General features: G+C 43.6%; 1 protein-coding gene across 6 annotated transcripts in view; it reads right to left on the bottom strand.

Moving 5' to 3' along the window:
- Positions 1-27,480, bottom strand: part of mpp7a (MAGUK p55 scaffold protein 7a) — a 550,968-nt gene that overhangs the window by 120,115 nt on the left and 403,373 nt on the right. For 5 of the 6 annotated variants that reach the window (XM_085987688.1, XM_085987686.1, XM_085987689.1 and 2 more), the window contains 4 exons: positions 12,917-13,048; positions 8,582-8,663; positions 8,379-8,464; positions 7,544-7,618 (listed from right to left, as the gene is read on the bottom strand). In XM_085987688.1, the coding sequence (XP_085843814.1) occupies positions 7,544-7,618; positions 8,379-8,464; positions 8,582-8,663; positions 12,917-13,048 (375 nt within the window). Of the gene's footprint in view, positions 1-7,543; positions 7,619-8,378; positions 8,465-8,581; positions 8,664-12,916; positions 13,049-23,052; positions 23,154-27,480 lie in introns of those variants that run through there. The other variant, XM_085987691.1, reaches the window with a different exon arrangement.

The raw sequence follows: 27,480 nt of genomic DNA, 5'->3' as shown, positions 1-27,480 counted from the left end.
CAGATTAGCTAATCCAACCGCACACGTTGTGACACTTGCTTGTTCCTTGGTGAAATGGATGTGATTGTGCGCGATGGCAAAGAGGGCATCGGTTACCTGCGTGATGCAAGTGTGTGCAGCCACCTGGGAGATGCTGCTGATGCTGCTGATCCCTGGAATGAGCCTGAGGCAAAAAAGTTGAGTGCGGTGGTGACTTTGACGACCACTGGTAAGGGTTGTCCACCTGGTCCTCTGGGCTCCAGGTCTTGTTGCAGCATTGTGCAGATGTCACCCACTACCTCTCGCGAAAGTCAGAGCCGCCTTTGGCACTGCTGCTCAGACATGTTGAGATAGCTGATCCTGGTCTGTAGACCCTGTTTGGGGGGTATCTCCTGTGCCGACGGGCTTCCATGCGCTGGCCCCTTCTGGCCTGTGCAGCTTCAGGTGGGTGAGCAGCAGCTTGGCACTCCTGCTGTTGCTGCTGCTACTGGTGCCGCGGCTGGTCTTTGTCCTCATCTAATGTCCAGAAGGGAAGGAAATAAATGGCTCCCATGCTTCTGGTATATGCCTCAGTTGAGGAAGCGCTCAGTGAAGGTGGCGAGAGGGGTTTCCCAGGAGGTCACACTGGAGATGGGTGTCAGGCTCCAAACTTCCACAGCTGTGGTTATGCCTTCTAAAAGTTCCCCCAGACCTGAGACTACAAAGTCCTGCCACCTGCAAATGATGGCTGATGAAATCTCCTCTCTAATGGTTGAGCTGCAGCTGATAGTCAGTAATCCAATTGTGCTCCCACCAGGTTTCACCGTCGTGTTTCAGAACAGGCGTGTTTCACGTGGGAAAAGGGTTAAAATCGCAAAGGCCTTTCAAAATGGCATTATAGAGGCAATTCAGTGCTTGTTGAGGGCCTTAGCGGCCTGTCCCGCATCTTGGAGGCAGGACGGAGAAGGGACCATTAGACACAAATTAATGAAAATTGATTGGAGGCGGGGTTGGGCCCGCCTGCCAGTTTTTGCAATTTTAACCCCCCACACGCCTCCAATCCCGCCTCCATGGCCCAATGAAAATCCCGCCCAATGTCTTTTGGAGAAGATATTAAATGGAGGCTGTGTCTGCTTGTTCAGATCGTCAAAATATCCCATTGCATTATTCGAAGGGGAGAAGATCCTCCTGATCTTCTGGACAACATTCATTCCTCCACCAATATCCTTACAACAGATTATCAGATCATTTATCTCATTGTTTGTGGAACCTCTCTTGTGCAAGTTGGCTGCTGCATTTGTCTGTATAACAAATTATAGAATCATACAGCATGGAAGGAGACCGTTCTGCCCATCAAGCCTAAAGGAACATAAGAAATAGGAGCAGGAGTAGGCCATTTGGCGCTTCAAGCCTGCTTCGCCATTCAATAAGATCATGGCTGATCTTCCACCTCATCTCCACTTTCCTGCATTATCCCCATATCCCTTGATTCCCTTAATATTCAAAAATTTATCGATCTCGGTCTTGAATATACTCAACGACTGAGCCTCCACAGCCCTCTGGCGTAGAGAATTCCGAGGATTCACCACCCTCTGAGTGAAGAAATTTCTCCTCATCTCAGTCCTAAGTGGCCAACCCCTTATTCTGAGACTGTGAACCCTGGTTCTAGACTCCCCAGCCAGGAGAAACATCCTCCCTGCATCTACCCTGTCAAGCCCCATAAGAATTTTGTATGTTTCAATGAGATCACCTCTCATTCTTCTAAACTCTAGAGAATATAGGCCTGGTCGACTCAATCTCTCCTCATAGGGCAATCCCCCAATTCCAGGAATCAGTTTGGAGACATCTTTGTTGCACTCCCACTATAGTAAGTATATCCTTCCTTGTGCAGTTTTGGTAAGGAGACCAAAACTGTACACAATACTCCAGGTGTGGCCTCACCAGGGCCCTATATAATTGCAGTAAGTCATCTTTACTCTAATACTCAAATCTTCTTGTAATAAAGATTTGAATATAAGTATATTAAGGGCAAGAGGATAACTAGGGAAAGAGTAGGACCCATTAGGGACCAAAGTGGCAAACTGTGTGTAGAGCCAGAGGATGTAGGTGGGGTTTTAAATGAATTTTTTGCATCTGTGTTCACTATGGAGAAGGATGAAGTGGACATAGAAATTGGGCAGGGGCACTGTGATATACTTGAACATATTAGCATCGAGAGGGAGGAGGTACTAGCGGTTTTAGCAGGCTTAAAAGTGGATAAATCCCCAGGCCCAGACGAGATGTATCCCAGGCTACTATGTGAGGCAAAGGAGGAGATTGCAGGGGCTCTGACACAAATTTTCAGAACCTCTCTGGCCACAGGGGATGTCCCAGAGGACTGGAGAACAGCTAACGTAGTACCATTATTCAAGAAGAGTAGTAGGGATAAACCAGGGAACTACAGGCCAGTGAGCCTAACATCAGTGGTAGGGAAATTATTGGAAAAAATTCTGAGGGACAGATTTGGTCTCCACTTGGAGAGGCAGGGATTAATTAGGGATAGCCAGCATGGCTTTGTCAAGGGAAGATCATGTCTGACCAATTTGATTGAATTTTGAGAGGGGGTTACTAGGTGTGTGGATGTGGTTTACATGGATTTCAGTAAGGCTTTTGATAAAGTCCCGCATAGGAGACTGGTCAGGAAGCTAAGAGCCCATGGGATCCAGGGTGCCTTGGCACATTGGATCCAAAACTGGCTTAGTGGCAGAAGGCAGAGGGTGATGGTGGAAGGTTGTTTTTGTGACTGGAAGCCTGTGTCCAGTGGGGTACCGCAGGGATCGGTGCTGGGTCCCTTGCTGTTTGTGGTCTACATTAATGATTTGGATGTGAATGTAAAAGGTATGATCAGTAAGTTCGCAGATGACATGAAAATTGGTGGGGTGGTAAATAGCGAGGAGGGAAGCCTCAGGCTACAGGACGATATAGATGGGTTGGTCAGATGGGCAGAACAGTGGCAAATGGAATTTAACCCTGAAAAGTGTGAGGTGATGCATTTTGGACGGACTAACAAGGCAAGGGAATACACAATGAATGGTAAGACCCTAGGAAAGACAGAGGATCAGAGGGACCTTGGTGTGCATGTACATAGATCCCTGAAGGCAGCAGAACAGGTGGATAAGGTGGTTAAAAAGGCATATGGGATACTTATATTCTATGCCTCGGCTAATGAAGGCAAGAGCAGGGAGGTTATGATGGAGCTGTACAAAACGCTGGTAAGGCCACAGCTGGAGTACTGTGTGCAGTTCTGGTCGCCACACTATAAGAAGGATGTGATTGCTTTGGAGAGGGTGCAGAGGAGATTTACCAGGATGTTACCTGGGCTGGAGCACTTCAGCTATGAAGAAAGACTGGACAGGCTGGGGTTGTTTTCCTTGGAGCAGAGAAGGCTGAGGGGGCACCTGATTGAGGTATACAAAATTATGAGGGACATAGATAGGGTGGATAGAAAGGAACTTTTCCCCTTAGTAGAGGGGTCAATAACAAGGGGGCACAGATTCAAGGTAAGGGGCAGGAGGTTTGGAGGGGATTTGAGGAAAAACTTTTTCACCCAGAGGGTGGTTGGAATCTGGAACTCACTGCCTGAAAGGGTGGTAGAGGCAGGAACCCTCACAACATTCAAGAAGCATTTGGATGAGCACGTGAAATGCCATAGCATACAAGGCTACGGACCAAATGCTGGAAAATGGGATTAGATTAGACAGGGCTTGATGGCCGGCGCGGACGCGATGGGCCGAAGGGCCTCTTTCTGTGCTGTATAACTCTATGACCATACCATTTGCTTTCCCAATTGCTTGCTGCATCTGCATGTTAACTTTGTGATTCGTCTACAAGGACACCTAGGTCCCACTGAACAACAACATTTCCCAATCTCTCACCATTTAAACAATACTCTGCTTTTCTATTTTTCTTACCAAAGTGGATAGCTTCACATTTCTCCACATTATATTCCATTTGCCAAGTTCTTGCCCACTCACTTAGCCTGTCTATATCCCCTTGAAGCCTCCTTGCATCTTCCTCACAACTTACATTCCCACCCAGCTTTGCATCATCAGCAAACCTGGATATATTACATTTGGTCCCCTCATCCAAATCATTGATGTAGATTGTGAATAGCTGAGGCCCAAGCACTGATCCTTGCGGTACCCCACTAGTAACAGCCTGCCAACCTGAAAATGACCCGTTTATTCCTACTCTCTGTTTTCTTTCCGTTAACCAATCTTCAATCCATGCTAGTATATTACCCCCAATCCCATGAGCCCTAATTTTGTTTAATAACCTCTTGTGTGGCACCTTATCGAATGCCTTCTGAAAATCCAAATACACCACATCCACTGGTTCCCCCTTATCTACTGCTCGTTACAGCCTCAAAAAACTCGAACAGATTTGTCAAACACGATTTCCCTTTCATAAATCCGTGTTGACTTTGCCCAATGCTATTATTATTTTTTAAGTGTCCTGTTACCACGTCCTTAATAATAGATTCTAGCCTTTTCCCGACTACTGATGTCAGGCTAACTGGTCGGTCGTTCACCGTTTTCTCTCTCCTTTCTTTCTTAAACAGTGGGGTTACATTTGCTACCATTCAATCTGCAGGAACCGTTCTAGAATCTATGGAATTTTGGAAAATGGCAACCAATGCATCCACTATCTCTATAGCCACCTCTTTTAAAGCCCTAGGAAGAAGGCCATCGGATCCAGGGGATTTAACGCCTTTCAGTCCCAACAATTTCTCCAGTACTTTTTTTTTTTTTTTTTAAACTAATACTAATTTCTTTCAGTTCCTCATTCTCGCTTGACCCTTGATTCTCCACTATTTCCGGGAAGTTTTTTTGCGTTGTCTTCCGTGAAGACTGACACAAAGTATTTGTTTAATTTCTCTGCCATTTCCTCATTTCCCATTATAATTTCTCCTGTCTCAGCCTGTAAGGGAACCACATTTACTTTCACTGATCTTTTCCTTTTTACATACTTATAAAAGCTTTTAGTCTGTTTTTATGTCTCTCGCTAGTTTACAATCATATTATATTTTCCCTTTATCAATTTCTTGGTCCTCCTTTGCTGAATTATAAAATCCTCCCAATCCTCAGGCTTACTATTCTTTTTGGCTGCATTATAAGCCTCTTCCTTTGATCTGATACTATCTTCAGCTTCTCTTGTTAGCCACGGCTGGACTACTTTTCCTGTGGGGTTTTTGTGCCTTAAAAGAATGTATATTTGTTGTAAATTATGTATTAATTCTTTAAATGCCAGCCGTTGCTTGTCTACCGTCATACCTTTTAATGTAGTTTCCCAATCTACCTTGGCCAACTCGCCCCTCATACCTACGTACAGGAAACTCTCAATTCACCGGCACTGAAATAACCGGAAATCTGTGTTAACCGGCAAAATTCAGGAGTAGATTCAGGTAAGTTTTACTTCATTAGTGGCCGTTCCTGGATCTGTGGCTGTGTAACCGGGGTTCCTGCACCTGTTGCTAAGCAACAGGGACGCCTGGATCTTGTGGTGGGGTTCCTGCACCTGTTGCTAAGCAACAGGGACGCCTGGATCTGTTGCTGTGTACCGGGTTCTCGTACCTTTTACTATACCTCTCTGTAATCCGGACCTTTTGATAAACCGGCACCACGCCGGTCCCGTTGGTGCCGAATAAAAAAGAGTTTCCTGTAGTTTGCTTTGTTTAGATTTAAGACCGTAGTTTCGGATTTAACTAAATCACGTTCAAACTCAATATAAAATGTTATCATATTATGGTCACTCTTCCCGAAAGGCCCCTTTACTACAAGGTAATTAATTAACCCTTTCTCGTTGCACAATACTAGATCTAAAATAGCCTGTTCCATAGTTGGTTCCACAAGATACTGATCCAGAAAACTATCTTGCATGCATTCCATGAATTCATCCTCCACACTATTACTGCAAATTTGGTTTGCCCACTCTATATGTAGATTAAAGTCCCCCATGATTACTGTATTACCCTTGTTACACGTACAACTAATTTCCTGATTAATACTCTGCCCTACATTACATCTACTGTTTGGGGGCCTATAAACAACTCTCACCAGTGTTTTCTGCCCCATACAGTTTCTTAGCTCCACCCAAACTGATTCTACTTCTTGATTTTCAAATCTAAGATCCTTTTTCTCTACTGTCTTTATCCCATCCTTTATTGTCAGGGCTACCCCTCCTCCTTTTCCATTTTGCCTATCCCTTCTAAAAGTTAAGTATCCTGGAATATTTGGTTCCCAACCGTGGCCACTTTGCAATCACGTCTCTGTTATGGCTATTAGATCAAAGCTGTTAATTCTATCTGTGATATTAATTCATCTATTTTGTTGCGAATGCTTCGCGTATTCAGGTATAGTGCCTTCAGCTTTGGCTTTGTCAGGGAGGTGCCCGAGTATTGGAAAGTGGCAAATGTGACACCATTGTTCAAGAAAGGGTGCAAGGACAATCCTAGTAACTACAGGCTGGTCAGTTTAACATCAGTGGTGGGTAAAGTTTTAGAAACAATAATCAAGGAAAAAATTAACAGGCACTTGGAGAGGTTTAAGTTAATTAAGGAGAGCCAACACGGATTTGTAAAAGGCAGATCGTGTTTGACGAATCTAATTGAATTTTTTGATGAAGTAACAGAGAGGATTGATGAAGGGAATGCAATGGATGTTGTCTATATGGATTTTGGGAAGGTGTTTGACAAAGTACCACATAGAAGGCTGGTTAACAAAATTGAGGCTCATGGAATAGGTGGGTCAGTGGCAGCTTGGATAAGGAATTGGCTTAAGGACAGAAAACAGCGAGTTGTGGTAAACGGCTGTTTATCAGACTGGAGGATGGTAGACAGTGGTGTTCCCCAAGGGTCAGTGCTGGGGCCACTGCTTTTTTTGATATATATAAAATGACCTAGATATTGGAATACAGAGTAGAATTTCTAAATAAATAAATATATACATAAATAAATAAAGGTTTAGCATAACTTCCTTGCTTTTGCACTCTATGGCAGTGAAAGGTGCTATATAAATGTAAGTTCATTCATTTGGTCTTTCTTAGTATGCCACTTTATGTGTATTGAAACTTAAACATTATAGGTTTTTTGAACTCTGATTCAAATTTAAACATGCGGCCACTGTCAACTATGGTGAGCAGGGGGGAGGGAGGGAGGTCCACTGAATAAAATATCGAACTTGCAGTACTCAAAATTTGGCTTACAATGTTTAAGTTTTAAAAATGTATTATAATTAATGTTACAATTAGATTCATAGACTGGTTGCTACTCCGTGCATTGGAGCACCAGCAGGCCATTTGTACAGGTGGCAAATACTGTATATCTATCTCTGTCAACAAATTGTATCAGCAATCCTCAACCCTTGTTCTATTACACAAACTTCACACTCTGTGATTCGGACTGCATGTCGACAAATAAAAAAAGAGCAGAAAGTTGAAATCATTTCTAACTTGTCTTATGAACATGCTGGACTCACCAGAAGCAGTGTAAGCTTAGGAAAAATAAAGTCTGATCCCTTAAACATTTTCAACTGGTTAACATGCCTACCTTGCTTTCTTTAGTTGGAGTCTCCTCTTTAATGCCAGGAATTATTTTAAAAGTTATTGCTCCCTGTGACTGAGCCTAGACAAAATTGTAAAATGCACACATTAGTTAATAAGCTTCTAGTTCAACAAGTAAGAACTTGCAAGAATGACAAGAGTAACCAATGATATTATGAATTTTTTTACAAAATCAAAATTAACCTGTCGCCATTTGTGATTTTTAGTATCTTCTTGCAATTAATGGTTCTTGCAAGTGGGCCTATGATCCAGAAGTTGCATACTTCACCCTCCCAGAGGTGCATATATGAGAGTATAATTGCCCCACATCTGGTTCCTGGGTTTATTATAATTTTGCAGCAAGTCACCACATTCTCTTATAAATAGCGAATATTACCACAAAGGCCAGATGTTTAGAGATTAAAGCAAATAGTAGCCACTTATAAACAAATAGCAATATGATGCACAGCAAATAAAATTAGATTGTAAGTAACAAACATAATTATGGTAGTCTAAAAAGGAATATCATCAAATCAGTAAACTACAGATTAGTTAGTCCCCTGCTTTTACACAGGTCATTAATTATATAGAGGAGGGCACTTCTAGTATAGTACAAAACTGTGTGGCCAGGTAACTAGTGTAACAAAGTATAACATTCAGAGAGATCTGTACAAAGTGCATGGGCAAAGTAATGGCAGATGGATTGTAATGTGGATAAAGGTGAGGTAATAGGTACACAATGAATAGGCAATTCTTAGCAGTTTGTGGGGGCGGTGTGGGGGGGGGGGGGGTGAACAAATGAGGAATTAAAACAAATCAAATGTGCCAAAGGACATACATACCAATATCTGAATGATTTCCTCAGGTCTTTTATCATCAACTACGATTCCATTAACTTCCCTCAGCTCGTCTCCAATATGGATAAGACCTATTTTAACAAAAAATGTTTGAGCTAGATATATAAACAGCAACTTATGTTGCCCATTCTGAATGACCATATTTTGATAAATGCTTTCACAGAACTGTACAAGGAGTAAAATTGTACCACTTCTGTCTGCAGCCCCTCCTCGCATTATTCTTGCCACAACAATAGCACCAGTGTGTTCATCTCTTCTTATTGTTGCTCCCTGTCAATCCAGAATAAGAAAATGAACAAGAAGTCTTCATAGCAATTTTTTTAATCATAAAAATCAGGATACCTAAGTCAATATTATAAAGCTATTTTTCAAAATAGTCACTGAAGACAAAACTCGAATTTCTTGGGACAATATCTAAAAAGTCTAAACATTATTTAAAATGAAACTCCTTGAAGTAAAATGTTGTCCTTAATTATATACATAAGAAGATTGTTTTCAATAATTATGATTATATTTAACTGAATAGATGTTGTGGCTTCAATGTCACAGTTAATTTTTTTTTAAAGCACCATTTACTGAAGAATTAAGGTCGATGAAATGTACTTGAGTGATGCATGTTTCAGTAATGGTGAATACACAATTCTGAGTTTCTACACAATGTACTGAGTGTATCTGACGCAAATTAAGACTGGAATTTCCGAAAGAAGTTTCAAAGAGATCTTAATCAGTGACATTGAAGTTTATATCATGAAAAGGGAGTCTTGAGATTGTAGAACATAGATCAAAGGATCAGAATTGGGGCATTCGCTTTACCCACGTCAACACTTATTATTAATCAATATTCACCGTAAAACACATCATAGAACATCAAACTTTAAAGCCTGTTTGGATGAAAATGTCTTAAAATACAACAAAATGTATATTTGATTACTTTAATACCCTACTTACAAATCAATAGATACATATCACAGCACAATAATTTTTGCCAGTTTCTTAAATTCAGTTCAAATAATTTTAGAGATTCTGAGCATTAATTCAGAAACAAATAGAAGGCCAATTCCTGCTACAATACTAATCTGCTAGTTATGGTGTCTCTTGGACACCTGACAAAAATCTAGTAAAAGCTGCCAGTACAGATTGGTATAAAAACAGAAAATGCTGGAAATACTCAGCAAATCAGGCAGCATCTATGGAGCGAGAGAAACAGGTCGATGGCCTTTATCTCTCCATGTATACTGCCTGACCTGCTGAGTATTTCCAGGATTTTCCGTTTTTATTTCAGATTTCCAGCATCTGCAGTATTTTGCTTCAGTACAGATTGGTATTGGGTTAAACAAAAGTTGCATTTATATAGCATCCTTAACATAGGAAACATCTGTAATCAGACAAAAATTGACACCACAAAGGAGATATTAGAAGGATGACCAAAAGCTTTGTCAAAAAGAATAGTTTTTAAGAAAGGTCTTAAAAGGAGGAGAGGTGGAGAGATTCAGAGAAGGAGTTCCGGAGCTTAGAGCACAGATGGCCGATTTAAAAAAGACAATCTCCAAAAGGTGGTCTTGGAAGGGCAACAAAACAACTGTTGTTTTGGAACTGTACCACCATTCACTTTCTACTGAGAGTTGTTGTTAATCAGTGGAGAGTTAACTGCAGAGAGAGGCCAGTAATCAGTTCACCATCCATCCATCTGAGTACACAAGTTCTGCTACCTATTTCCCCCTGTAAGATTATCATGGATTAGTTGTTTTTTTAGAATGCTTGCTTTACTAGATTATAATCATTAGTATCTTATAATCATTGAGAATGGATTTATAATCGTGTGTAAGAATTAAATATAAAAGTCTGTAATCATCAACTGTATGCAATGGTAACCTGAATTATGAGACATGGAACCCTTTTGCTTATAATTAAAAGTCTGTGAGTAACCTGTAACCAGACAACCTGGGGTAAGAAAGAGGATGGCTATAGTTGAATAGTGAGGCTGTGGGTGAAAGTTGAATATTAGCCAACAGTAAGGATGAGAGAGAGTGCAGCTCGCCTGGGAACCAAGGTTAGGTGCGATTGCCACTATTTTGGAATGTTGTAACATTCGCAGTAGATTAAAACCAAAGGCCAACAGCAAGGGCCGTATCTCAACCTATGGAGACATATTCCTTTTGTATTGCCATAACTACCCCAGATATGAGTCTAGATGGTCAAAAACAGATGATGTAAAAGTGTCATAAGACTAAAAACCTGCGTAGACCAGGGTGCTACGAACGTGGCATCTTTATGATTGGATTTTGGGTTTGGATGTCAGCCAGTGATTGGTTCAGGAGGACTCCATAGGTTTCGAATGAGAGTAAGGGTATAAGAAGGGGGTCTTAACAGCCACAAATTGTAGAAGATTTCAGGAGCAGAAGATTTCAGGAGTAGAGGATTTGAGGAAGAATCAAAGAGATTCCTGGGAAACAAGGAGAGATGAGAAACAAGAGACAGCTTACTCATGATTGCGGCTTCTACCCAGAGTATGAGTGGCAATATAAGTCTCAATTATACTCTGTAAACCGCTGCTCGAATACTGTAATATATTAAGTCTTACTTGTGCTGAATAAAGTTAAATCACTGTCCTCAATATGGGTCAACCTCAAATCACTTGGAACCAGGGTCCTTCTGGGATCTTATACCCCTGCCACGACTCTGCAGCAATGTGAATGGGCACTGTTAAAACTACTGTAATCCTCACATTATTGCTCAAATGCCGCATAAGAGATTAGCGTGTAAAGTTAAGGCACATGGGATTGGGGGCAAGGTATTGACTTGGATAGAGAGCTGGTTGGCAGACAGAAAGCAAGCAAAGAGTTGGAATAAACGGGTCTTTTTCCGAGTGGCAGGCAGTAACTAGTGGGGTCCCGCAGGGATCGGTCCTTGGACCCCAGCTATTCACAATATATATTAATGATCTAGACAAGGGAACTTGATGGAATATCTCCAAATTTGCAGATGACACAAAGCTGGGTGGGCATGTGTGCTGTGAGGAGGATGCCGAGAAACTCCAGTATGATTTGGACAGGTTGGGTGATTGGGCAGAAGCATGGCAGATGCAATATAACGTGGATAAATGCGAGGTTATCCACTTTGGTGGCAAAAACAGGAAGGCAGATTATTATCTGAATGGCAATAGATTGGGAGAAGGGGACGTGCAACGAGACCTGGGTGTCCTTGTGCACCAGTCGCTGAAGGTAAGCATGCAGATGCAGCAGGCGGTTAAGAAGGCAAATGGTATGTTGGCCTTCGTAGCGAGAGGGTTTGAGTACAGGAACAAGGATGTCTTGCTGCAGTAGTACAGGGCCTTGGTGAGACCACATCTGAGTATTGTGTGCAGTTTTGGTCACCTTATCTGAGGAAGGATGTTCTTGCCATGGAGGGAGTTCAGTGAAGATTCACCAGGCTGATACCTGGGATGGCAGGAATGACGTATGAGGACAGATTGGGTCGATTGGGCTTATACTTGCTGGAGTTTAGAAGAATGAGAGGGGATCTCATTGAAACTTATAAAATTCTGATGGGACTGGACAGACTAGATGCAAGAAGGATGTTCCCGATGGTCGGGGAGTCCAGAACCAGGGGTCACAGTCTAAGGATAAGGGGTAAGCCATTTAGGACAGAAATGAGGAGGAATTTCTTCACCCAGAGAGTGGTGAACCTGTGGAATTCTCTACCACAGAAGGCAGTAGAGGCCAATTCATTAAGTATACAGGAAACTTTCTGGTATCCGGCATGGACGGGACCGACCTGGTGCCGGTCCATCAACAATGCCGGATAACCGAACGCTATAGTAAAAGATACGGAGCTCAGAGCTCCGTATAAAGCAACAAACCCTGTTGCTAATCGGCACAAGTTGCAAGCGTCTCTGTAGCTTAGCAACAGCTTCAGCTACACGCTTGCACAGACACAAATGGAGTAAAAAAAGTTATCTGAACCGACTCCTGAATTTTGCCGGTGGATACAGCATTCCGGTTATTTGGTGGCCGGTTAATCGAAAGTTTCCTGTATTCAAGAAGGAGTTGGATATATTTCTTAAGGCTAAAGGGATCAAGGGATATGGGGAGAAAGCAGGGACAGGGTACTGAATTTGGATGATCAGCCATGATCGCATTGAATGGCGGAGCAGGCTCGAGGGGCTGAATGGCCTACTCCTGCTCCTATCTTCTATGTTTCTGTCATATTGAATCTGGAGGTGCAATGTAAAGAGCTTTATTGAAACAAATTTTACCCATGTGTGGTCCATCAGTTAACAACTGAAATTTATGTTTAAATTCTGAAAACTTTGTCCCATTTCATCCAGTAACAGGTCATCCATCTCAAGGTGCACATAAGTAGATATACTTATGACATGAGAGATAGACACCTTTAAGCTACTATAATGAGGACAGAGTGCAATTTTAATAGGCAATTCAGACACAGGTGGACATATTGTACAAGGCCTTTATGCAGCTATAAAACAATTAATAAGAGGGTATAATCTAAAGATGTCACTTTACCAGAGGCTCTTTGTTTTTGACAAGTCGAATGATTTTCACTGAATCTTCATCATCGTCAAGATCATCTGGCATAGGGGGTAATACAGGGTCATAATTCTTCATAGCCACTGTGTCATGAACCGACAGTAAAGCCTGCAAATATCCAGTTAATAAACCATCATGCGTTACATAAAACACTTTTGAAAAATGACAGGCAAGAAGGAGGAAGTTTGTTTCTTGGCTTCAGAGATTCATTAACTGTTCAAATTTAGCCTCATATAAAAACAGATGTCAGTTTATACAATAATTTTTTTGTGAAGCAACATTACTGCTGATCAGATACATCTCTAGGTTTTGACCAGCTGAAGACTTAATATTATTTTCCCCTGCACCCTGTCCTGATTTGAACTGGTATTCCAATCAAATGGATATATTGGCTTCTAGTACGCAGAAATCCGAACAGTTCAGATTCCATTGCAATTGCATCAGAAGCAGGATATGCGCTTTTGGCCAGTTTTACTGCCTACACTGGATGCATTTAAAACAGTGGGCGGACTGCCTCGCAGTACATCACAGAATATGATACTGTCATCACACCGTTGTGCAATTCAAGAATATAAGGCAGTTTAAAGGCAAACCAGGAAGAAGCAGCACCAAGAAATTCTGGTTTTCTTCATTCTGGTTTGCCCTGGATTGGGAACAGTTTGGAAAGAAAGAACAAGGCAGACTTGCATTTAGATAGCGACTCTCACAACCACTGGACGTCCCAAAGCGCTTTACAGCCAATGACGTACTTGTTGAAGTGGAGTCACTGTTGTAATGTAGGAAACACGGTAGCCAATTTGCACACAGCAAGCTCCCACAAACAGCAATGTGATAATGACCAGATAATCTGCTTTAGTGATGTTGGTTGAGAGATTACTATTGGTCAGGACACTGGGGATAACTCCCCTGCTAGAAGAGTGATACTGTACCTAAGGGACAACGCCTTAGCCACTCCAGTCCACAAAATACAGTGCCATAGGGATATAAAACTGTTTGTCAACTAGGTGGAGAACACTGGCTGGAGAAGAATCCACAACTGTGAATGTCGGACATGAGACAATTTCAAATAATTAGTACTCTATCTTTACATTGCAGTTACAGTCAAAAATATTAAGTATTATTCAAACTCACCAGGATATAATCATGTAATCATTGTAAATGTAAAACATTGATAAATTATATGTTTTTAAAAAAAAAAACAAGTTTGTACCTCTAGCTAAATACTACAATGGTTCTAACATTTAAAAATGTAAAATACACAAATAGAAAGGCAATTCATTAATTTTATCCCTCGGTTATACAACAAGTCTTATGCTGGAAGGCAATGGTCTTTCACACCCTTCCCAAACTCATCCCATTACATCATTGCTGTTAATTTGCTCTCGCAGTGACACAGAACACAGTTTGCAAGATGTAGTTTGAGATAACAACTTACACTTACATAGCACCTTTAACGTAGTAAAGCATCCCAAGGCGCTTCACAGGGGCGTTATAAAACAACATTTGATACCGAGCCACATAAGGAGATAACAGGGCAGGTGATTGATCAAAGAGGTAAGTTTTAAGGAGCACCTTAAAGGAGAAAAGAGAAGTAGAGAGGCGGAGGGGTTTAGGGAGGGAAGTCCAGAGCTTAGAGCCTCGCCAGCTGAAGGCACGGCCACCAATGGTGGAGTGATAAAAATTGGGGATGCGCAAGAGGCCAGAATTGGAGTAGTGCAGATATCTGAGGGTTGTAGGGCTGCAGGAGATTACAGAGATAGGGAGGAGTGTGATGGAATACTCTCCACTTGCCTGGATGAGTGCAGCTCCAACAACACTCAAGAAGCTCGACGCCATCCAGGACAAAGCAACCCGCTTGATTGGCACCCCATCCACCACCTTAAACATTCACTCCCTCCACCAGTGGCGTACCGTCTACACTGTGTAGCATCTACAAGATGCACTGCTGCAACTAGCCAAGGATTCTTCGACAGCACCTCCCAAACCCACGACCTCTACCACCTAGAAAGATAAGGGCAGCAGGTACATGGGAACACCACCCCTCCAAATCACAAGAAATACATCGCCATCCCTTCATCGTCGCTAGGTCAAAATCCTGGAACAACACCACGGTTACAGACAGTTGCCAGGGAGAGGGATAAGTTGGTGGCTAGGAACGGAGTTCATGGCAGGGACTGAAGACAATTACACTGGTCTTCCCAATATTTAATTGGAGGAAATTTCTGCTCATCCACTATAGGGTGTCATTTAGAGACAGTGGAGGGGTCGAGAGAAGTGGTGGTGAGGTAGAGCTAGGTGTCATCAGCGTACATGTGGAAAGTGACGCTGTGTTTTTGGATGATGTCACCGAAGGGAAGCATGTAGATGAGAAACAGGAGGGCTACATCCTTGGGGGACACCAGAGGTAATGGTGTGGGAGCGGGAAGAGAAGCCATTCGCTGGTTCTGATTGGAACCAGTGAGTGCAGTCCCACCCAGCTGGGCGACGGTGAAGAGGAGTTGAAGGAGGATGGTGTGGTCAACTGTGTTAAAGGCTGCAGACGAGTCGAGAAGGATGAGAAGGGATAGTTTACTATAGATTGTCATTTGTGACTTTGAGAAGAGCCGTTTCGGTACTGTGGCAGGGGCAGAAACCTGATTGGAGGGATTCAAACATGGAGTTCCAGGAAAGGTGGGCACGGATTTGGGAGGCAACAGTAAGTTCAAGAGCTTTGGAGAGGAAAGTGAAGTTGGAAATGGGGTGGTAGTTTGCAAGGACGAAGGGGGTCAAGGGTTGTTTTATTGAGGGGGGTGATGACGGCAGGTTTGAAGGAGAGGGGCACAGGACCTGAGGGGAGAGAACCATGAATAATATCAGCTAACATGGGAGCCAGGAAGGGAAGCTGGGTGGTCAGCAGTTTAGTGGGAATAGGGTTGAGCATGAGGGGAGAACGGAGAGAAACTAGAGAAAGATGTGAGTTCAGGGCTAGGGCAGGGGGCAACCTATGGGGAAGTTTGGCCCGGTAGGCTCGGGGAGGGGCGGGACGCGGCAGAACGGATGGTCTCAATCTTAGTGACAAAGAAGACCGTGAATTCCTCACACGTTGTTGGAGGTGAGGGTGGAGGAGGCAGGGAGAGGGGTTTAAGAAGATGGTTTGCAGTCGAGAAAGGAAACTGGGGGGTTATCTTTGCATTCCAGTATGATCCTGGAATAGTGAGCAGTTTTGGCAGAGGAAAGCAGGACCCGTTGGTGCTTTATGTGGCCCAGCCAAATCTGGCGATGAATGCTCACCTGGTTGTCCGCCATATACGTTCAGGTCTGCATCCCTTGGACTTAAGTGAGCGGAGAGGAGGGCCATACCGGGGGAAAGACCAGGGTGAGAGCGAGTAATGGTTTTAATGGGGACTAGGGCATCAAAACGGGAAGTGTGGGTGTGGTTGAGCAGATTGGTAGTTGCAGAAACGTCGTGGTGAATGGAGAGCCAAAGGCTGGACAGTTGGGACTTTGAAAGTGCAATTCTAAGGGAGTGAGTTTTTCATGGGGCAGACACAGAAGTAGGCTTGGGAAAGGAAGGAGGATGTGGGTGGAGAGTGATACAACGAAGAGCTCAGAGATGGCCTTATCTGTGATTGACACGATGGGAGTCGCACGGCCACGTGAGATGGCAAGGTGAAGGGGGTGGCCGTGAATATGGGTAGGGGAGTTTATATGGAGGGAGAGATTAAGGGAGGATAGGAGGGCTGTGCACTCAGAGGAGAGAGAGCATGATGAGTTGAGATGGAGGTTGAAATCACGTGAAATCAGATTGAAAGATGGAGGATGAGAACTCGCTTGGTGCAGAGGCTGAGGGAGGAAAGCAGTGAAGATATCTCGGTGAGAAAATTGGCACGGTACTTGGGTGGGCGGTAGAGACAAGGATTTTAAATGAGAGGCAAGAGGGGTGGAACAAGGTGAAATGTTCAAAGGAAGAGAAGGTGCCAGAGGAGTCGGGGACAGGTCAAGGTGTGATTTGGTGACGAGATCCACACTGCCACCATGGCGGTTTGGGTGGGGCAAGTGGTGGAAGGAATAGCTCGGCAGGGAGGCTTCATTTAGGGGAAGGTGTCATCACCCCTCAGCCATGTTTCTGTCAAGGCCATGATATCGATGCAATCATCCACAATAAGCTCATGAGATGGCAAGGGCCTTCTTCACAAGTGAAAGGACATTCTGGCGGGAGATGCAGAGTCCACAGGGTCAGCACTGGGAGGGGCGAGTGAGACAGGAAGGAGATAGGAGAGTTTAGTCTCCAGCGGTCGGCACTGGGCGGGAAGGTCGGCGAGAGAGTAGGATGGGGCAGCTGTGGTTGCTACTCGCAAGGTGGCAGAGACGAGTGGCTCGATGGGCATTTTGGAGGATGCCACAAAAGGCACAAAGATCATCAGTGAGGGCCACGAGCAACAGAATAACTACAATGTTTGCAGCTGAATTTGCATTAGGCAGCCTGCTGCACTTTTTTTAAACTTCCAATGAATTTAGGAAAGCTGGCTGTCCTGTCAGTTCTTGTCAATTACTGGAAATTACACAGCTGGAGTCTGCTGAACTCTGTGGATGCACTTCAGTAGAAAGAGCTCTGCCCTCCTGCCCAGTTCAACAGTGGCTATTTGCTCACACCACCGTTAAAAGATCAACACTGCACCATTCAGTGACACTTGAGTGCAGTACTGTTGGAGGTGCATTCTTTCAGATGAGTTGCTAAACCATCTGCCCTCTCAGGCGGACATAAGAAATCCCATGCCACTATTCAGAATAGTAGGGGAATTTCCTGGTGTCCTGGCCAAATTTATCCCACAAGCAATACCACTATCAAATAAGATTATCTGATCTTATTGCTGTTTGTGGGACCTTGTTGCATGCAAATTGGCTGTTGCATTTGCCTACATTACAACAGGGACGACACTTCAACAAACTACTTCCTGGGCTGTGAAGCGCTTTGAGATCATGAAATGCGCTATACAAATGCAAGTTCTCTGTGACTCAAACAGCTGCTGCTGTGAAATAAATGTTTTGCAAACAGAGACTGGTTTCCAGCTCAGGGAACTTTCCAAAATAAAAGTACCGGCGGCTCAATTCTTCCAGTAATTTAGTTCAACAAAAATTCAAATCAAACATTCCACATAAATCTGACTTATTAATGTTCGGCAGTGGGCCTATTCAATAGGGTAAATAAAACACTTTTTAAAGCAGTTGGCATTCAAGTTAAATGTGGTTTTAATCTCCCTTAACTAAAAAGTAATAGTTAACCAGATAATAATTGTATATATTTTCAATTATGCAATCGAAGATGATTAGCAAGCCACAGTGAAAAGACAGACCCTCAAATCTACCACGAGCACTCAAGGTCAGGAACATGATGCCAAGTGTGTTTATGCGGAACCTTGCAGCACAAACAGTTCTTCGTCTGGCAGATGACAACATGCACTTCTTTCAGTCCTGCAGAAGCTACTCTTGGTGTAACTGAAAACACATGCATTATATTTATATACTTCAAGGATCTAAACTCTCAACGCTGCTGCAAACACAGGCTCACAATTCTGTGTTACGTTATGCAATTATCAGTTAATACCATCTTACAACCACAAAACCACTTTTCTTCAGTGAAAACCGAAATTTGCTGTGGAACATACCCTAATGTTCGCAATGGACATATATTTATTGAAATAAAATGTATTTAGAGAGCAGTGGAAAGAAACCTTGAGGAAATAGCCCAGAATTACAGAACCATTTTGAAAAAGTTAGATTGTTTGTATATTTCTGGACCTGCTTTAGGCTCAGTCTGTTGAATGCCTTGATTCAATCATTTCTAAGGAAAAGGATAAGCCAAAAAAAGACCCTCTCTGGAATTTTGAGGGTGAGAGAAATGTGTTGGAGATTTTCACAGAAAACAGCAATGCAGCCTCTGTCAAAAAATCACAGTAATGGAGAAGAGTGCAAGAAATTTAATGGAAATTGCAGTTGCTTATTAGTTCAAAGTGGTCTCTGAGGTGTATCGTTAAAGTGAATGAGTTCATAGTTATATACTTCATAAGGGAAGGAGTTGTGGCTACCTTGCTGCAGCCCAGTCCCTGTTGCTTGATTCAATTGGAACAACTGCTGGTCATTTCATGGAATAGTAACAGCCTTAGGGAAATCAACATAGCCGATCGTCATTGTGTGTTATTTAAATTTTGTTTGGAATGAATAAGATCCTGCGTGACAAACAGGGAAACGGACTCAGGTTCCAGGAATGCACAGGAACTGAAAGTTACAAGTTGTATTTGTAGGGATCCATTGTGGAGTGGGTGAGGAACAAATAAGATGACTGAAAGGCACTGCAAACATTTCAGAAATGTGCTCTGAGACTGAAGCAAATACTCAATTTTTTTCACTAAAGCAAAATACTATGGCTGCTGGAAATCTGAAATAAAAACAGAAAATGCTGGAAATGCTCAGCAGGTCAGGCAGCATCTGTGGAGAGAGAAACAGAGTTAACGTTTCAGGTTGATCAGGTCATCGACCCGAAACATTAACTCTGTTTCTCTCTCCCAGATGCTGCCTGACCTGATGAGTATTTCCAGCATTTTCTGTTTTTATTTAGATTTCCAGCATCCGCAGTATTTTGCTTTTCTATTAGTTATCCGTGACACAACTAGCACCGCCTATTTCCACCTCTGTAACATCGCCAGTCTCCGTCCTTGCCTCAGCTCATCCGCTGCTGAAACCCTCATCCATATCTTTGTTACCTCTAGACTTGACTATTCCATTGCACTCCTGGGCTGGCCTCCCACGTTCTGCACTATGTAAACTTGAGGTCATCCAAAACTCAGCTGCCCGTGTCCTAGCTTGCAACAAGTCCCGTTCACCCATCCCCCCTGTGCTCGCTGACCTACATTGGCTTCCGGTTAAGCAACGCCTCAATTTCAAAATTTGCATCGTTTTCAAATCCCTCCATGGACTCGTCCCTCCCGATCTCTGTAATCTCCTCCAGCCCAGCAACAACCCCCGCCGAGGTATCTGCTCTCCTCTAATTCTGCCCTCTTCAGCATCGCTGATTATAATCGTTCAACCATTGGTGGCCGTGCCTTCTGTTGCCTCGGCCTTAAGCTCTGGAATTCCCTGCCTAAACCTCTCGGCCTCTCTTTTCTCTTTTAAACCTACCTCATTGACCAAGCTTTCAGCCATCTGCCCTAATTACTGCCCTTATGTGGCTCAGTATCAATTTTTTTTGGTCTTATAATACTCCTGTGAAGTGCCTTGGGACGTTTTACTACGTTAAAGGCACTCTATAAATATGTTGTTGTTGTAGTAGTAGTAGTAGTGAGGTCATCGACCTGAAATGTTAACTCAATTTTTTTTTATTGGCTCAAATCTCCTGGGACAAAAATCAGGATGCTTTGCACCCTATGGACGTACCAAAAAAATACCCTGCACCCAACATACATTATTTTGCCCTGTGGACAGGTACTAAGACACATGCCTAGTTAACAGATTGATAGCTTTAACTTGGACAAATCTATAAAATGTAAAACAAAATCTAACTCAATTTTGAAGCATAATGTGTAGACAACAAAACCAAAATCCAGTAAAAAGGACAAGGAAGCTACTACTTTTAGCAGTAAAAGATAACGGGGGAAAAATTGGGTCACGCCCCCTTTGGGGCACTAACTTTGCCGGGGTGCTACTTTTAGCGCCGCGAAAAAGTTAACACCCCCGCGCCCAAAGTTCACCGGTAGCACTACAAGAGGGAGGCGGGGCACTACTTGAAGTGCCCTGCCTCCCTCTTGGGGTGTTGTGAGTGACTATCGTGGTGCTACGGGCCGACGTCGCACCGTGGTACTACAGGCCTTCCTCCCCTTATTAATGGGGAGGGGCCTAGCCCAGCTGGGACACCAGGGATCAGAGTGCCGGCAAAAGAGCCCGGCACTCAAGAGAACTGCCAGGCTCACGGAGCGCAGCCGGCACTCCGTTGGGGGGGGGGGGGGGGGTGGGCGCTGCTCCGAAGGCTGGGGACGGCAAAGCGGGCAGGTGCTGGCAGGTGGCCAGCAACAAAAATGGCTGCCCGGCACCTTCCCTTTATTTTGCGCCGCCCCGGCCACAGGTAGGCACCCCTGACCCTATCGGACATAGCGTCCGGCGGTAAGTCAGGGGGCGCTACCGAAGATCATGCCCAGGGCGCTGCGCACGGCGATGAAGTCATCGCCAACGGCGCAGTGCCACGGGCCACTAACAGTTACCACCGCCGCTAACCTCCCGTTTCGCGGGAGGCGTTCGCGGTGCTGCGCCCAGGCGCTAGTTGCTTTGCGCCCTGTTAGTGCCTTATTTTTCCCCCAACGAATGTAAATATCTACTTGCAATTAATTGTAACTGAGGATGGAAAGCAAATAGACATAGACCTAGAAATTGCGCTTGGAGGCTTGCCGCTAGCGCAGCCTCCAAGCCGGAAAAAAAGTATGAACTTACCTGGTGTCTCTGGAGCTTCAGACTCTTCCAGTCCTGGGCCTGCAGATCCCAGGGGCACATGCGGTTCGCAAGCATCCCTGGGATCATAGAAACATAGAAGATAGGAGCAGGAGTTGGCCATTTGGCCCCTCGAGCCTGCTCCGCCATTCAATGCAATCATGGCTGATCATCCAAATTCAGTACCCGGTCCCTGCTTTCTCCTCATACCCCTTGATCCCTTTAGCCTTGAGAAATATATCCAACTCCTTCTTGAATATATTTAATGAATTGGCCTCTACTGTCTTCTGTGGTAGAGAATTCCACAGGATCACATGGGCCAGGCCAACCAATCAAAAAGGGGGATTCCTATGGTGCTTATGGGGATTCCATATGTAAATGGATAATAGAAATCACCAAATAAATAAAATTTCGCACCACTTAAATAAAAATAAATGATCACACTGTGGCGGTACCACCGGTTGTACCTTACATAAAGACACATAATTCCCTTTAACTTACCTTGCTGTATGTATAACTTACCTTTTGGGGCCGTTGCCCTTTTAACTTACCTGTTGGGCCGTTGCCCCTTTAAGATTCACCCTAACGTGATGACGTCACGTCACGTACGACGTGACGTGACGTGCGTGCAGCGGCCGCCAGCCCGACTCGGCCTTCTAGGACGGCCGCCGGCACAGCCCGGCCTAGCGTCTTCGGCCTCAACGGCCAGCCGACGGGAGCGACGCGATCTTCTGCTCCCGCGGCAAGCACCGGCACAGCCCGGCCTCGCGACCTCGGCCAGCGACGCGGTCACGTGACTGCCCCAAGCACGGGCAAACGTGACGACGCGCATCGCGTGACGCCCTAAGCGTGGGAAACGCGAACGTGATGACGTCACAACACAAACGCGATGACGTCATCACGCTCTCCACAGGACTGCGAACTCAGTCCTCGTGGAGTCCCCGCTGGGACAAGACCTATACCACGGTGCTCCTACAGTCAGCCATCTTACCTGATGTAATTAGTCTGTTCCTGTAAATAAACAACTTGTTAATAGTTCGTCAAAGTCAAACTCTCTTATTTAGTGGCGATCAACACGAACCGCTACAACACGATCAAAATGAATTGAAAGACCATTTAATTAAGTATTTAAAATAAAAAAAAATTTGAAAAATAAATTTAAATGTTTTAAAACGGGCCAAAATTTACCTAAACTAATTTCAAATGTATGTATGTGTATGTTTAAATAATTTTAAAATTTTATTTTAATATTTATTTTAACCCATATGCTGGTAAAAGGCCTTATGCCTCCTTTTATCAGGCATAAGGGATCGGTGGGCATTCGCTGGGGAGTAGTTGCGCAAATAGCCCAACTCTGCGACAGCGAGTGATTTTGTAGCAGATGCGGTGGATCTGTCTAAACGAAACTAACACATCGCTAGTTCTGGGTTTTTGCAAACCTGGAACTTGTGGGGCCATTCTGAAGGGAAGCACCGTAATTTTATGGCCATTATTTTTCTAACTCCACATATGGCACTATTATTTTTTCCAAACACATTTAATGTAATAAATCTTGCTAAAATTGGATTTTGCGCAAATGTCAATTATCTCCAATACACAGGAACATGAGTAGGCCGTTCAGGCCCTCGAGCCGCTTCCTTTATTCAATTAGATCATACCTGATCTGTAGCACTGCTGTTCACAATTTACATCAACGATTTAGGCTTCGGAATCAAAAACACAACTTCTAAATTTGTGGATATCATCAAATTGCGGGGGGGGTATAGTCAATACTGAGGAGAATGGAAACAAATTACAGGAGGACATTAATAAACTTGCAGAATGGGCAAATAATTGGCAAATGAAGTGCAACACAGATAAATGTGAGGTATTACATTTTGGTCGGAAGAATAGGGAGGACACATCACTTGGAGGGTGCGAGTCTAGGTGGGGTAGAGGAACAAAGGGATCTGTGTACAAATACACAAATCACAAGGTTGCGACAAAGGTTAGCAAGGCCACATAAAAAGCAAACAGAGCACGAGGGTTTATTTCTAGAGTGATAGAATTGAAAAGTAGGGGAGTTATGCTAAACCTGTATCGACCCTTGATTAGACCACACAGAGTATTGCGTACAGTTCTGGTCGCCATATTATAAAAAGGATATAGAAATACTGGAGTGGGTGCAGAGAAGATTTACAAGGATGGTACCAGAAATGCAAGGGAATACATATCAGGAAAGGATGAACAGGCTGGGTCTCTTTTCTCTTGAAAAAAGGCTGTGGGGTGACTTAATAGAGGTCTTTAAAATTATGAAAGGTTTTAATAGAATGGATAGAGGGAGAATGTTTCCACTTGTGGGGACGAGCATAACCAGAGGCCATCAATATAAGATCGTCACCAAGAAAGCCAATAGGGAATTCAGAAGAAACTTCTTTATCCAAAGAGTGATGAGAATGTGGAACTCGCTACCACAGGGAGTGGTTGAAGCAAATAATATAGATGCATTTAAGGGGTGGCTGGACAAGCATTTGAGGGCGAAGGGAATAGAGGGTTACGCTAATAGATTTAGATGAGGAAAGACGGGAGGAGGCTTGAGTGCAGCATAAACTGATTGGGCCGAATGGGCTGTTTCTGTGCCTTTATCCTATGTAATCAACTCCATTTACCCGCCGTTGCTCCAGATCCCTTGATAATCTTACCTAACAAAAAATCAGTCAATCTCAAGAATTTCAATTGACCCAGCATCCACAGGGTTTTGTGGGGAGTCTTCCAGATTTCTACTACCCTTTGTGTGTAAAAAGTGCTTCCTGGTTTTACTCCTAAGTGGCCTAGAGGATATATTTGCTCTGTACCATATCGAATCCCTTTATTATATTAAACAACTCGATTAGATAAGCCTACAACTTTTTAAACTCATGGGAATACAAGCCAAGTTTATGCAACCTGTCCTCATAATTGAACCCTTTAAACCCTGGTATCATTCTAGTGAATGTGTGCTGTACCTCTTCCAAGACAAGCATATCTTTCCTGAGGTTCAATGTCCAAAACTGAACATGGCACTCCAGATAGGGTCTGGAGGCTCAAGGCTTCACTTCCTCACTTCTGAAATCCAACTGCCTTGAGATAAAGGCCAACATTCCATTAGCCTTTTTAATTATTTTTTGTACCTTTGTGCAATAGCTTTTAGTGATTTGTGTACAGAGACACATAGAAACATAGAAGATAGGAGCAGGAGTTCGGCCCCTCAAGCCTGCTCCGCCATTTAATGAGATCATGGCTGATCATCCAAACTCAGTACCCTGTCCCTGCTTTCTCCCCATATCCCTTGATCCCTTTAGCCTTAAGAAATATATCTAACTCCTTCTTGAATATATTTAATGAATTGGCCTCAACTGCCTTGTGTGGTAGAGAATTCCACAGGTTCACCACTCTCTGGGTGAAGAAAATCCTCCTTATCTCTGTCCTAAATGGCTTACCCCTCATCTTTAGACTGTGACCCCTGGTTCTGGACTCCCCCGCCATCGGGAACATCCTTCCTGCATCTAGTCTGTCTAGTCCTGTTAGAATTTTATAAGTTTCAATGAGATCCCCTCTCATTCTTCTAAACTCCAGCGAATATAAGCCCAATCAACCCAATCTCTCCTCATACGTCATTCCTGCCATCCCAGGTATCAGTCTGGTGAATCTTTGCTGCACTCCCTCCATGGCAAGGACATCCTTCCTCAGATAAGGCGACCAAAACTGCACACAATACTCAAGGTGTGGTCTCACCAAGGCCCTGTACAACTGCAGCAAGACATCTTTGCTCCTGTACTCGAATCCTCTGTTCAATCTCCTAACTTCTCCAAATTCCATCTTTGGATTGGCCCTTTAAATACTGCAGTTGAGATTGCGTCATGGGGGTCCGCTCCACATCTGCTGCCACACATTCGATGCCAAACCCTGAAGTAAGACTATGATTTGGTGGCTGCGTTAAAATACCACAGACGAATGAGTTGAAAGTTTTTCTGGGGTTTCCACTTGATTTCGCACCCCTCCGCCGCACCCCCCACCCCACCGCCTTGAATGCGCCTCAGAGTTATTATAGGGGCCAAAGAGTTAGTCAGATGAGAGAATGACACAGGTCTGATAATACTCAAGAAACAAGGGTATGAGGTATGGTAGCATTGTGGTTACCGATTTAGAACGCAGTCTCTTCAATGCCCTCTGCTCAGAGAAACAAAGTTCTACGTGTGTGCGCCACTCAGCTGCATTGGAATGTTGGCGATATTTCAGCCAGTCAGTTTTCTGCCAATGTTAAAAAGTTCTCATGAAATTAAAGTTTCCAAGAATGGACTGTGTAAACACTTCTTTGACAGAATTATATAGAAATTACGACATGTAAGCAGGCCTTTCGGCCCAACCATTCAGTGCTCTACGGCTTAACCTTCATGCAAGTGATAGTACTAATCACGTGTTCACTCTGTTCCCAAATGCCCCTTGCCTCCAACCACCTATAATCTATTCTTAAATGTTACCATCTATGTTTCGATCACTAACTCTCGTGGTGCATTCCACAGCCTCCCAACATTCGATGTAAAAAAGTTCGACCTCTCTAGAATCATAGAAATTCACAGCACAGAAGGCCATTCAACCCATTGTGTCTTTGCCGGCCGAAAAAGAGCTATCCATCCTAATCCCACTTTCTCTAGATCTCTTTAGATCTCTCAATCACTGAAAACAGCCTGGTTCTATCCACTCTGTCCCATCCCATAATAATTTTAAACACCTTTATCAAATCACCCCTTAATTTCCTCTATTCTAATTAAAACAAAGCTCATTTATCCCATTTTCTTCATATTTGTAATTCTTCACACCAGGAAGCATCCTAATGAATCTGCACGGTAGTTGTCTATTGTCTCAAAATCCTTCGTGTACTATAAAGCGCGAAACTGCATACAGTACTCTTACCAAGGTTTTATATCAAGTTAGCATTACAGCTTGACTTTTATATTCTATACCATTTGCCATAAAACCCACAGAATCACAGAAACCCCACAGTGCAGAGAGGCCATTTCAGCCCATCGAGCCTGCACCGACACATATCCCACCCGATCCCCGTAACCCCTACACCAACACATATCCCACCCTATCCCTGTAACCCCACGTATTTAATCCCCCTAACACCAAGGGTCAATTTATCATAGCCAATCAACCTAACCCGCACATCTTTGGACTGTGGGAGGAAACCGGAGCACCCGGAGAAAACCCACGCAAACACGGGGAGAATGTGCAAACTCCACACAGACAGTCGCCCGAGGCCGGATTCGAACCCGGGTCTCTGGCGCTGTGAGGCAACAGTGCTAACCACTATGCCACCGTGCTGCCGAGATATTCAGTATTCAATTAGCTTTTTATTTTAATGCCCTTAGCCGCTTGAGTTGCTGCTTTTAATGTCTCGCAAGCCTTAGCTCTTCCAGTCTCAACCTTCCCCCAATTCAAAGTATAAATACTACTTTTTGTTTTAAGCCACAGCATACTTACTGACATTTAATTCCAGCTGTCACTTTTTTTTTGCCCATTCCACTATCTCATCAATATTCCTCTTACAGCTTCCTTCGGTCCTCAGAATTATTTACTATGCCTATTGCAGTAACTTTAGCCACCAATCTAACACTTTATCCAAATCATTCACGCACACAGTGACCAGAAGTAGTCCCAGAACAGCACCTTGTGGGACAACGCATCTAACTTTCAACCACTGAGAAACTGCCCTGAACTCTTATTCTGAGTTTCCCCCCTTCTAACCAGTTTTCAATTCAATTTACTACTGTTTAATTCCACACCTTCTCCATTAGTTTCCTGTGTGGTCTGCACAGAGCGGGATTAAACAGAGTGGACTTGAACAGAGTGCTTTGATTGGGAATTTGGAAAGTGTGGGAATTTGAAGAGAGGGAAGTTGTTGATTTTTGCCTACACTACTTGTAGTGCTGTGTGTTACAGGTAGATATTTAATTTCAGTATCCTTAACTTAATCTAGATCAAGTAAGTAGTCAGGAAACTACAGTGTAAACTAAGTTACCTAATTACAAATTTAATTAAATGTAATTAAATTAATCAAGGTC

The sequence above is a fragment of the Somniosus microcephalus genome, chromosome 5, assembly GCF_052327205.1.
Source record: "Somniosus microcephalus isolate GS21.2 chromosome 5, FLI_Smic_1.0, whole genome shotgun sequence".
Lineage (NCBI taxonomy): Eukaryota > Metazoa > Chordata > Chondrichthyes > Squaliformes > Somniosidae > Somniosus > Somniosus microcephalus.
The sequence above is the reverse complement of the archived record's forward strand: the minus strand, read 5'-3'. Positions and strand labels throughout refer to the sequence as shown.